Here is a 13,342-nt window from a genome sequence, read left to right as displayed (position 1 = left end):
TCACATAGCCTCTAGCTAGGGCTCTGAATCAACATTCACCCTTACTCCCTTACTGCTGTGTCCCAAGCCTTTAAATGGGCCCTCATCATTTGATTGCCCAAATCCTGTATTTAGGCACTGGTCTATGCTAGCTTACCCTGTGAGCTCTATATTGGTATCTCAAATACCTACTTCTACCTCCAAGCTTTGACTGACTTCTTCAGTCTTACCTCCCTGACCCACAATGCCTGCTTATATACATGGCTGGTTTTTCTGGTCTTAATCTCCGCTTTACTTACCAGTCCCCAAGCTATCTAGCTATGCTCACAGCCATGGACCCTCCTGGCTAGCGCTATCCTCACATCACCCACTCTCTACACATCCTAAGTACAGAGAATTGGAGATCAGTTACTCAATTGTTCAGTTCCTAGCTCTGAGTGACACAAGATTTAGTAGTAGTCCACAACATGAAGATAACTGTCCCAAGCAAACTCAATCAGAAGACAAACCTGATAGTTTTAAGTAAGGATGATGATAAAATGAGAAACAGTTACCAATTCTCGTACTCCCTATAAGCCACAGGCATATTTTACCTTTTCTCCTACCAATAAAATTCACTGAACCCTCTCCAATGGCAACTTTGAAAATAATTACATCAGGGAGGAGTCATTACAAGGAAGCCCCAAAGGGCAGGGACAATGGCTTCCAACAATGATGTCACAGAACTGATAAGAACTCTTCAATATTACTGGAGTGCGTACACCAACCACAAGAAACAGCACAATGCCACCTTCCTGTGACTTTAGAGAGCTGCAGCAGCTGTGTAACCAATGTCAGTTAAATTCTTTCTCAGCATTCCTGGTTGCAGCAAATGACGGAGAAACAGGAAAGGAAAACACCTTTTCTTAGCTGAACAGAGTAACCTAATATGCATAATAAATGAAAGGTATTAAACTGAAAGGTATTTTTCCCATTAAAGAACAATGACAGTTTTAAGCTCTTACTTATTGATCATTTCTTTCTAATAAAATATATTATCAAAGTGTTCTAGAGGCATAGGCTTTGGAATCAAATAGATCTGTGTTCTAATACCTAGTCTGCTGTTTCTATAATCTCAAACTTTAACATGCGTCAGAATCACCTGGAGGGCTTGTTAAAACACAGACTGCCGGACTCTATTTCCAGAGTTTCGGATTCAGTAGGTCTGGGGTGGACCCAAGAATCTGCTTTTCTAACATGTTCCCAGGTGATGAAGATGCTGCGGGTCTGGGGACCACACCTTGAGAATCACTGTTCTTTCTTCTCCTATAAAATGGGGATAGCACTGCCACCCAGAATGTATGGATGCACCTAGCAATCTTCAGCAAGTACTTTTCAGTGCTATTTTTTACCCTTACAATGGGCCATGCTGGAGGTCAACTAGCTATTACCAGTGGAGCATTCCTTCACCTTGACCATCTAATCCAATTAAAATTGCATAATTAATAGGCCCCTCCCTAAGAGTTCCTAAGATTTGTCATTACTTTCAAGAGCCTAGAATTCACTTTGCTGACTCCTGCCAACTTAGAGGCTAAAAAAACACGAATAAGCTTCGAATATATATTAAGGGTTCTCGAAAGCCTTAAGGCTCCACAGACCAGAGGCACTGGAATCTCCCATGAGCCCATTAGAAATGCAGAATATCAGGTCCTACCTGAGGCCTACTGAAGCAGAATTTGAATTTTGGGGAGATCTTCAAGTAACGCACATAGTCAGTCAAGTCTGAGAAATGTTGCTGTAAGATACTTAGGGAATTTCCATGGCATACCTATTAGTTCAGCAATTAATAACCCAGAACACCATCCCCATCTCATATACAACTTCAAAAGCACTATGTAATTGGATTATTGGAACAAATTATGTGCTGTTATTTACTCAATATCTCAAATTAGGGAAGTCTGAACAGCCATCTGCAGATATAAAAAAGAAAACTACTTACTACTAGTTGGTGGCATGACTTGCTCCTTCTGTAAGCTATAAGCTATATTAAGATATTAAGCTATATAAGCTATATTCTGTATTCAAATGACAACATGTCTATAATATTAAACTCCAGCATCAATTAGCTCATTATTTCATTACTTATTAATGAAACCACTGGTTATCTCACTGCCAATTTTGTGGAGTGCATTGCTTGGGGGAGTTAAAAACCAGTCAGGGAAGCACCAACAAAATTTCTTAAGCAGCACACTTGGTATACCTTAAGAGCTAAAAGGAACATTTCTACATTCAAAGCTGTAGCTACTTCAAAGTATAGGAAAAAGGAGATTTCAACTTAAAAACACAGGACCTTTATTTTAGCTGAACATGATGCCACTTTTCTGGGCTGCCATAAAAAAAGGCCCAGTTTAAGCAGGTAACATCAGAATTCTTTTCCATCCAACCATTTAACTCTTAGAAATGCACCTTGTCCAGAAGCTTATCTCAGGGGTCCAATTCCCAGTCCCTGTAGCAAACTCACAGAAAGGCAAAGATCAACCTTTAAACCACAGACCAACTCTGACCCAGCACAGGACAGGGCAAGCCCCCTGCACCGGGACATCTGGAATGGTCTGAGCAGAGAGAGGAAAGCAGAACTCCTTTGTTGGTAACAGGAGCCAAGATTCATTAGGTTGAGCTTGGACTAAAAACCGTAAAAAAAAAAGTGCTATGTGAGCACAGTTTTCACTGTTGCATCCAAGGCTCTTAATAGTCCTGTCTGGAGACAGGAGTGCAGAAAAGTCCACAGCCCATACCTGGCCAAAATTTGAGTACTGTTTTGAATAAAGAAATAGGTAATTAGCCACAAATTCCCAATAAACTCTCACAGAGATGTATCTGACATTTTTCTTTTGGGGTAGAGGAAGGAGGAAAAAACTGGCACTGATGCTTTTGTCCTTTTAAATTTAAAAGAAAAAAAATAATAAGAAATTCAACAGTAAAATACATATATTACCACCAATAGTCAAACCAAGAGGCTTGAAAATGCACTACTAAAAGACTGAAAGGAAAAAAAAGAGAGACAGAGATCACTTAAAGTCCAGAATTCATAGGCTCACAGGAAATTTGGCACTGTAAAGACAGAACTTCCACATGCAAAGAGTTTTAGTCCCCAATCCTATGCTACCATTCAAACGGCAGAAGCCTTCTCAGAGGAGTGGGAGGTGGGAAACAATGGAAAGTGGCTCACAATTCATGAGACGTCTTCACCTATTTTAACCACCACATTGCCTAGGAAAAGATGATTCTTCAGAGTCAATCAATCTTTTTAAGACAAAAAGTTGGACCAGAAAAGGAAAGTCAAAAAAGGGAGGGTCTGGCCCCGTGGCATAGTGGTTGGGTGTGGTGTGCTCCATTTCTGTGGTTCAGGTTCACGGGTGCAGACCCTGGGCGAGGACCTACACCACTTGCTGGGCCAGGCTGTGGCGGCGACCCACACAGAGGATGGAGGAGGACTGGCACAGATGTTAGATCAGAGCGAATCTTTCTCACCAAAAAAAAAAGGGTAAAAATGCTTCTCTAGGAAAGCCAAGCTGTGGCAGGTGCCACAGGAAAGGAAAAACGACAATTATAGGCTATCCAACTAACAAGAGGTTTAAGAACATAACCCACAACTCTTTCCAACCACAAAAAGACTGTAGCAGGGTCTGAGCAACCCATCAGGCCTCAAGTGCTGAATTCTAAAAGCCCCACAGAAGTCTGGGTCACTTATGGAAAGAGTAGAAGAAGCCTGAATCCTAAGGCCCCTCTAGACCTCCACAGACCTAACATGGTTTACAAACAGGAAACATAAAGGAGGCGACGTGGAGGAGTCACACCCTCTGCAGAACAAGTGGGACAAAATACCAAGAAGACTCTTGACACTCTCTTCAGAGTCTAATATCTATAAGAGCTTCTTTTCCACTGTTCAAATGCATAAAACAACCATTCTAAAAAAACCCATAAATGTTTCTCAACGTCTATGAAAACATTTTAAGTTGGTACTGTAGTTTCTATCTTAAACATGTTTTTAGACATATTAATTACCTCACCTGAATCTTCACAGCAACCCCAAATATAGGCAAAAATAGATATTTACCTCCATTCCACAGATGAAGAAACTTCCCACCAGAGGTGACGTGACTTTTATCTAAGATTTCAAAGCTTATTTTTACAGCATATGGCCCAAACAGGAACCCAGGTTTTCTAACTTTAGTTGTAGTGTTCTCTATACTCTGCTACTCAAAGTGTGGGCCACAGACAAGTGGCACAGCATCAGCTGGGGGTGAATCACGTGCACATGAAAGCTGGAGGCACAGTGCTCTCTAAGGGATTATGGTGCCTCTCTTAGGTAATAACTCTGTCTCTGAATTTGGAGCCAAAAAATGTTCCTTACCTATGCTGCCATCCTCATCCACAAAGGTTTTAGATTTCAGCACGCGCTTTCGTTTTCTTTTGTTTTCTCCATTTGAGCTCTGAAAGATCATAGGAAGATCAGAGGATACAACATTAAGCTGACCAATGAAGCTACAAAGAAAAATAACAGAAGCTTTTTAATCTATAACAATCACCCTCCAACATTCCCTGATGACAAAATGTTGAACAAGGAACTCTACACACTTCCTTTTAGGGGGCCGGCAGTACCACACAGACAAGGTATGCTCATTCTATGTGCAGGCTCAATATTTCATTGTTTGTGAGAAGAAAAGTAGCATGTTGAGCAAAGACCTGTGTTCATTCAATTAAAAAACTCTTGTTGGGTAGTGCAGGCACCATGGCTAAAAGACCGAGAGGAGAAGGACCTTAATGGAGGAGACAGACAAGTAGAACAGACCAATGCAATCCGCTGTGGTAAGGGCTTTGAAGGAGGGCTGCAGCAGGCATTATGGGAGCACACAGGGAAGGCCCCTAAACCAACCCAGAGGTTTCCACAGCATGTGCCCTTGCTGTAGATCCTTGCTATTCCAGCCTTAACACTGCAACATTACAAGCATCTAATTTAGTCTCAAACAGGTTATCACTGACACCAATTTTCTGTTATCTGCACTGGTCTTTCATCTCATTTTCTTTTCAGCTAATGGGGAAATCAGCGCAAAATTGAAAGGATAGTCTTGACACAATGAATTAAGGAAAACTAACAGTCATAAAGAAAAAAAACTTGTCAGCACCCATCTTCTCAACTCTTCATTATCTACACGAACAGATAAAGACAAGATGCAGCTGAGGATCATTCACAACTACATTTCCCCCTTGTTACCAGCTTTTCTCATCTAGCCCTTTTCCAGGAGAGCTTCTGAAGAACAACAAATATGCATAAGTTGTTAGTTCTGTTCTATCATTCACACACTTTGCTCTGATGCAGGCAAGACCTCATTTTGCACAATTCCAAAAGGAGCTGAATATAGCACAGCAGCCCTGATGCTGGAGGTCATGAAAAACAAACCAGCTCCCAGGACTGACCTCTGCAACCTTCCTGAGACGCCATCCTATAGCTGAACTCTCACTTCAGGTGAGAAGAGAGCCCATCCTGTACTACCTAGCGGAGAACAGAATGAGACACGAGCCATCTGCTGGCATTTGTGAAGCAGACAGGAGTGAACCGATTTAGCAGAGTAGTTCTAGGTCCTTGGACAATAAAAGACACTTGGAAAGTCAATCATCCCAGTAAAGTTGTACCTTGATGGAAGAAGGCTCTGGCTCAGTCTTCAGCACTGGTTCCGGAGATGGAGAAGGAGGAGGAGGTGGGGATGGTGACTCAGCTTCATAAGCGCCAGGAGAGTCTGGTACAACTGAAAATAATGAAACCAGCTTAGAGAAGAGAACTATGGCACTATCTGGTGCAACACCTTCTCCACTGGCTCTCTAAACTTCCATGTCCAGCAAAGGGGATTTTGCAAGCAGTAATTCATGACAACCAAGGACTCTGCAGTTATATATCTTTAAATACATATATCTTTAAAATACATGTTTTATTAATTTTATACAAAGAAAATCAGAGAATCAAAAATTATTAGAGCTGGAATGTACCTTAGAGATCACCTTAGCTAAACTTTTTATTTTACAGATAAGTCAGAGTATAAAGTTGTTTTATAAATATCCACTGATTATCTACCATGGGTCATATATTTCACTTACATTGTTTCACTTTATCCTCACTACAACCCTAAGAGTCAAATATTATTATTTGCACATTGGAGTTGAGTAAACAGAGGTTCAGAGAGGTTAATTAACTTGCCAAGGTCACAGAGCTTGCCACTGAGGAAGGTTTTAAATCCAAGGCGGTTTGATTCCACAGCCTTACTATTCCAACTATTCCATGCTGCCTTACCACTCAGGGCCAGAAATTTCCTCTTAAGATCAAGTAAGTGGATATAATCCTCAGATTATACCAAATGTTCCATGCCAGAGTCTTTGTGACTGATATGAGGATTATTTGCAATCACCTGAGATGTTTGTTAGACTGAAATTTTCCAGCTGATGTTAAAAGCATCAATTTCATGGGAAAAATCATCTTTGAAATGATGATCACAATTATAGCTCTAACAATTAAGACCTGCTTACCATGTTGTATGGGAACTATTTCTAGTGATTGCCCTACTGACGAGGCTTGCTTTGCTACACTGAGATTAGCAGGAAAGAACACTTTTAGGAAAGAAATACTGCTATGGAAATGGTACCACTTGAGAAGAGAGCATCACAGAGGGATCCCATCATTTCTGAACAGTTCCAGAAACAGTGGTCTTAGTATAAGACCCATGAGAGGGGAAATGAAAATCCCCAGGTGACCTATTGCTTAATCAAAACAAAGAAACTGCTGGTCGGGTGCCCGGGTAGCTGCTTAGCCTCACCTGCTCCCTGAATCTCCTGGCTGTATTCAAATTCTTAGCACAAGTCTTGGATCTGAAATTCTCCCAACTGATTAGGTCAGTGTTAAAAATTATGACAGTGGAGGGTTCAAGGCCAAATGACCTAAAGAGGTGAAGCAGAACAGGAGCCAGAATGAAAAACTAAATTATACACTTCAAGTATGAAATGGGCCCCAAAACTTTATAACCTCTGGGAAACAAGAGACAGAAACATAAAAGGAAAGTGGTCCAGTTATTAACCCAGTTCTTGGAGGCTAGAACACGATGGGAGCTCAGGCAAGCAAGAGTAAAGTCAAACCACAGAGCCAAGCACCCATTTTTCTGAAGGTATAGCCATTAAGAAAGCTGTGTCACAATGTGTTACAGTGGTAGTAGGAAAGTTTATATAGTGAGGAAGCCAAAGAAAAGAAATTTTGAGTACTCACAGTAATAAATTTAGGAGTTCTTATTCTATTTCCAGTTCTGTAACCACTTGACTTAACCAAGGAAAACACTTAATCCCAGTGGCACCCTCTAAGACCCCTCTCACTGCACTGTATGGAACTGTTTATCTAGATTCCCCTCCAGACTCTAAGCTCCAAGAGGCAGAGGCACCACAATTTCCCTGTCAGTGAACACGTACCAATAATTTTTTTAAATAAAGGAAGACAACCATTTTCTCAACTAAATTTGGGATGAGGGGCTTCTAGGTCAAGAAAGATTCAACATATCCCTCCTTCTCCCTTCCACACCCCCAAAAAGAAACATTATAACGATGATAAAGGGATAAATGTAACCCCCCCCGTAACAGGGAAGAGAACAGAAGAGGAGCCAAGAGCTCTTAATGAATAAGAAACTTCAACAAATCCCTGGAAGATGGAAGGCAAATGGAAGAAAGTTGACCAGAGAAGCATCAGTCAATTAGCTGAGTCAGGAGAGGTTACTATATATCATAAAACTTCTATTTTATCTGATTTTTGAAACTGTGTATTTGTATTTCTTTGTTTAGAATTTTTTTTTAATAAAATAGTTTAAGAAAGGAAGGACAGGGAAAACAAATAGAATTTTCTGGGCTTTCTAAACATTAATCATTCATTCTCATAACTACACAAAATCCCTATTACTATTATTTCTGTTTCATACAACTGAGGTTCAGAGATTTAAAAAAAAAAACTTGCCCACATTCATATACTAGAATCCATGCCCGTCTGCCAACCATTTATCATCAAGCCAAGCATTCTCCCTCAATATATTTTTAGTGACATAAACATAAGGAATGTTTGATGCATTGGTGTATTTTAAATATACTTGTAATAAATTTGCAGCTCTTCAGAGGAAAGTTACTCAAGTAGTGAAAATATCACTTATCCCAGGAAAGCGATCTTTGTTGGAGCAGAATAAGAACTGTGGTAAAACTAATTTCAGGAATCCAGCAATGTAACCACTGTTTATCAGAGAGTTTTCTGGCAGAGATGGGTAATTAGAATTCCTGGAAATCATTCATAGCTTCCTAGGAATTTTTTTTAAACTACCTATCTTAACCTGAAACAAGGGTCATGTGCTTAACATTCTTCATAAACGATTTACAAGGTCTGAAAATGTTAGCAAAGACAAACATATTGGTTAAAACTCTTTCTTTCTAATAGAACAAAGAATCCTAAAATTCATATGGGGCAACCAAAGATTCAGAATTGCTAAAGCAATCCTGAGAAAAAAGAACAAAGCTGGAGGAATCACAATCCCTGACTTCAAAACATACTACACAGCTACAGTAATCAAAACAGCATGGTGCTGGTACAAAAACAGGCACACAGATCAATGGAACAGAACTGAAAACCCAGAAATAAAACCACATATCTACGGACAGCTAATCTTTGACAAAGGAGCTGAGAACATACAATGGAGAAAAGAGTCTCCTTCAACAAACAGTTTTGGCAAAACTGGACAGCCATGTGCAAAAGAATGAAAATCGACCATTCTTTTACATCATTCACAAAAATAAACTCAAAATGGATCAAAGACTTAAAGGTAAGACCTGAAACCATAAGACTTCAAAAAGAAAATATAGGCAGTACACTCTTTGACATCAGTCTTAAGAGGATCTTTTTGGACACCATGTCTTCTCAGACAAGGGAAACATAGAAAGAATAAACAAATGGGACTTCATCAGACTAAAGAGCTTCTACAAGGTAAGGGAAAAGAGGATTGAAACAAAAACACAACCCACCAACTGGGAAAAATTGTTTGCAAATCATATATCCGACAAAGGGTTAATCTCCATAATGTATAAAGAACTCACACAACTCAACAACAAAAAATCGAACCCAATCAAAAAATGGGCGGGGGGGCTGGCCCCATGGCCGAGTAGTTAAGTTCGCGTGCTCCGCTGCAGGAGGCCCAGTGTTTCGTTGGTTCGAATCCTGGGCGCGGACATGTCACTGCTCATCAAACCACGCTGAGGCAGCGTCCCTAATGCCACAACTAGAAGGACCCACAACGAAGAATATACAACTATGTACTGGGGGGCTTTGGGGAGAAAAAGGAAAAAATAAAATCTTTAAAAAAAAAAAATGGGCAGGGGATAGGAACAGACATTTCTCCAAAGAAGATATATAGATGGCCAATAGGTACATGAAAAGATGCTCATCATCACTGATCATCAAGGAAATGCAAATCAAAACTACACTAGGATATCTCCTTACACCTGTTAGAAGGGCTAAAATAACCAAAACAAAAAATAACAAACGTTGGAGAAGTTGTGGAGAAAAGAGAACCCTCATACACTGCTGGTGGGAATGCAAACTGATGCAGCCACTATGGAAAGCAGTATGGGGATTTCTCAAAAAATTAAAAATAGAAATACCATATGACCCAGCCATCCCACTACTGGGTATCTATCCAAAGAACTTGAAATCAGCAATTCAAAGAGACCCATGCACCCCTATGTTCATTGCAGCATTATTCGCAATAGTCAAGATGTGGAAGCAACCTAAGTACCCATTGACTGATGACTGGATAAAGAAGATATGGTGTGTGTGTATACACACACACACACACACACACAATGGAATACTATTCAGCCATAAAAAAGGATAAAATCATCCCATTCACAACATGGATGGACCTTGAGGGTATTATGTTAAGTGAAATAAGCCAGATAGAGAAAGACAATCTCTGTATGACTGCACTCATATGCGGAAGTTAAACACATGGACAAAGAGAACAGATTAGTGGTTACCAGGGGAAAGGGGAGGGGGGGGGGGGTGGGCACAAAGGGTGGAGTGGTACACCTATAATATGAGTGACAAATAATAATGTACAACCGAAATTCCACCAGGTTTTAAATGATCATAACCTCAATAAAAAATAAAATAGAAAAAAAAAACCTATTTCTTTCTAGCAATGAAGATATTTCTCTTAATGTTCTTTCTTTCTGGGTCTGGCATTTTCCTACTTTACAAAGACAGTATGTACAACTGCTAAAGGTGCTTATGACTCTGCCAAAAGGAGGAGAAAGGAATAGTCTTTGGGTATAGAGTGAAGGAAACAAAGTTGAAGGGAATTTTCTGAGAGAAGGTACTTGCAAGTGTATTTACTACTGTTAAGCACTTACTGAACACCTCAATAGGAAAAGTGAGGTGAATAACAAGAAAATCTACTACGTGTCAAGCACTGTCCTGGCACTTGAAGCATTATCTTATTTGATGTTCAGGAAAAGCCTACACAGTTTGTGGTAACATCCCCATCTCAGAGATGAGGAAACAAGGAACTGAAGGAGTAATCTGCCTAAAGTCCCACAGTAAGTGACAGAGGTAGGACTGACGCCCAGGTCTGTCTGACTCCACAGTCCCTGCCGCTGCCTCCACTCCTGCTGCCCATCTGCTAACTTCCAGCTGAAGACAGCATATTGAACTAATAGCACAGATTCAGTGTAACGGACATAAAATAATAGGTTAGAGACTGTGTGAAGGTTTAAAATAAAATCTCACTGGCTTTGAGACAAAGAAGAAATTTAGGAATAAAATGGCAAAGGTTTATAAATTTAGTCAGACGCCAAAAACTATCTTTGCCAGAGAAAAAATCTGAGAGCCTCTGCTCTATATCATCTGTTATTATAGGCTGTCCACCTCTATCACATTTCTTCTCACTCCTTTCCAAACTAAATAACCCCACTCATATTTCTAATCACCCACGGGTATTATTTTTGTGGGCTAAGGCTCACAACTACAGAGAATATTTCAGAAGTATGTAATGAGTACTCAATCAACCACAGTAATTCCTTGACTTAGAGCTGACTCCTTCACTTATACTAGAGTATCTAGTTTACCTTTTTAATGTATATTAGGCTGACGACTTCAAAGACTTTTCTAAAATCTTCCCCAACTTCTTTTCCTGGTTGGAAATAGGGAAGACTGTTCCAATTAGCACATAGTCCTGAGTTACTTCCTAATTATTTTCCTGTGTGTTTGCATGCAGTTGCCTCTACTTCCTCAACTCTTAACTGATCAGAATGTTCATTGATGGTTCTGGTTTCATCCACACACGTGGGAATCTTCCTTTCAGTGGTCCTGGTCAAAGCATTTTGATAAATGACATGGAATGAGTATACAGCAACTACCTCTCTGGGATGCTCCCAATGCCCTACCCCTACTCATTCCAGAGAGTCACTAAAAACTCTAAATCCACCGAAGAGTCAAAGATGTACCTCCATCAGAGACATATTCAACTTCCTTGTACAGCTTCTTTCAGTTCACTTCTTTTGCATTTCTGTCATCTCTACACATAATTTGTTTTTCACTCACTTGTATGGTTGAGCTAATACCCCTTTGGGGGGAGACTCTGCTACCATTTTCAGTTCTTCTTACGGCAGTTTCTGCTAAGAGTAGAGTCTAACAAGTTTAGTTTTGTCCTTCAGCAGCACAGCAGCTTCCTTCTTCTGCATTCATTCCTCTTCTTTAATTTCTTTCAGCATCAGTTTGCTTGCTTTTGTCTGTGTACCTTTAAGTGACAGGAAATCCCTTTGGCCCAGAGTTCTGCCTGCCATTAACTAAAATGTTTTATACTCATTATGCCATGAATTCATGGAGAATAGATTACAGCAGCTCCAGTCTTTCACCACTGATTCTCAAAGTAGGCTTTTCAGGGTAGAAGCTGTCTGGCATATCAGTTCAGCCTGGGTATCTTTCTCTTTAGCCTCCTCTTTCTACACTTTCGTTTACATGATTTGGGAAGAGATCTTGGCTCCTAGAATACTTGATGTTCTTTTAAAAGGCACATTAATTTTCCAGGTGAGAATCTTGTCCTTATTCTGTTTGCTTATCTTACAACAGTACCCACAACCTAAAACTGGATGGGTCTATGGTGTCATTCCCTTTGAACGATGACAGACACTGTAGATTCTGCATCTTAGCACGGTTTTACTTATGTGGTACAAAACACAACCAACACCCTTGATGCCTACAATGTCACCTGCTTTAAAGCATTCACATGAAGGTAGTCAAAGGAATACCTCCATTTTATTTTTAAGAAAGAAAAGGTCTTTAATAATACACACAATAATAATCCTTGTTCTCTTTCCCTCTGTGTTTGTTATTTTAGCAAATTACCAGAAGATCATGGTCAAAAGGTTAAAGTAGATTTTAAACAGAAATAGGTGCTATGTCTCTCAATGCTAGGATTACTACTGTCAGTGTGACCAAGAATAAATTACTTTTTAGCTCCTTAAGCATAATAAGAATTGACCCCTGCTATGAACTGAACGTTTGTGTTGCCCCCAAATTCATATGTTGAAGCCCTAATCCCCAGTGTGATATTTGGAGGTGAGGCCTTTGGGAGGTAATTAAGTCAGGAGGGTAGAGCCCTCATGAGTGCCATTAGTTTAGTGCCCTTATAAGAGCCACGAGAGAGATGATTTCTCTTTCTGCCACCTGAGGATATAGCAAGAAGGTATCCTTCTGCAAATCAGGAAGAAAGTTCTCAGCAGGAACTGAGTCAGCTGGTGGACTGATTTTGGACTTCTCAGCCTTCAGAACTGTGAGGAATAAATTCTGTTGTTTAAGCCACCCAGTCCATGGTATTTTTGTTATAGCAGCCTGAACCAACTGAGACAATCCCCCTAGCCAAAAATTAATAGCAATGCCCACCTTCATCCTCACTGCTATCAGACTCAGGAAGTTTGATTCTTCTCCTCTTTTTCTTCATGTTTTCAGTTTCTTTTGTCTCATCATCAGATAACTCCACTCGCTTCCCCCTGTTGCCATCCAGGAATAATTTAAGCACGTTACACAAAATAAAAATATAAGTATTCATATGCTACTATGGTCTTACTTCATAACTCACAGTCTTAATTCCAGAGTATAGAAGAGTTAAAGTAGACCAATAAGGCTTCTTTCTAAGTATACTCTGCTAACTGACCACAACTAGGTCACTTCATGGGGTAACCAGAATAAAAAATTTCTCTAGCTCTCTAAAGACCACTGTAAGCTATTACCAGGTTATCAAGAATTTTTCTAAATTCCTCT

General features: G+C 40.0%; 1 protein-coding gene across 2 annotated transcripts in view; it reads right to left on the bottom strand.

Moving 5' to 3' along the window:
- Positions 1-13,342, bottom strand: part of POLD3 (DNA polymerase delta 3, accessory subunit) — a 41,686-nt gene that overhangs the window by 1,526 nt on the left and 26,818 nt on the right. For both annotated transcript variants that reach the window (XM_046685561.1, XM_046685562.1), the window contains exons 9-11: positions 12,965-13,071; positions 5,653-5,765; positions 4,373-4,451 (exon numbers count right to left, since the gene is read on the bottom strand). In XM_046685561.1, coding sequence (XP_046541517.1) covers positions 4,373-4,451; positions 5,653-5,765; positions 12,965-13,071 — 299 coding nt within the window. The remainder of the gene's footprint in view (positions 1-4,372; positions 4,452-5,652; positions 5,766-12,964; positions 13,072-13,342) is intronic.

The sequence above is a fragment of the Equus quagga genome, chromosome 14 (assembly GCF_021613505.1).
Source record: "Equus quagga isolate Etosha38 chromosome 14, UCLA_HA_Equagga_1.0, whole genome shotgun sequence".
Classification (NCBI taxonomy): Eukaryota; Metazoa; Chordata; class Mammalia; order Perissodactyla; family Equidae; genus Equus; species Equus quagga.
This window is presented reverse-complemented; position numbering and strand designations above follow the sequence as displayed.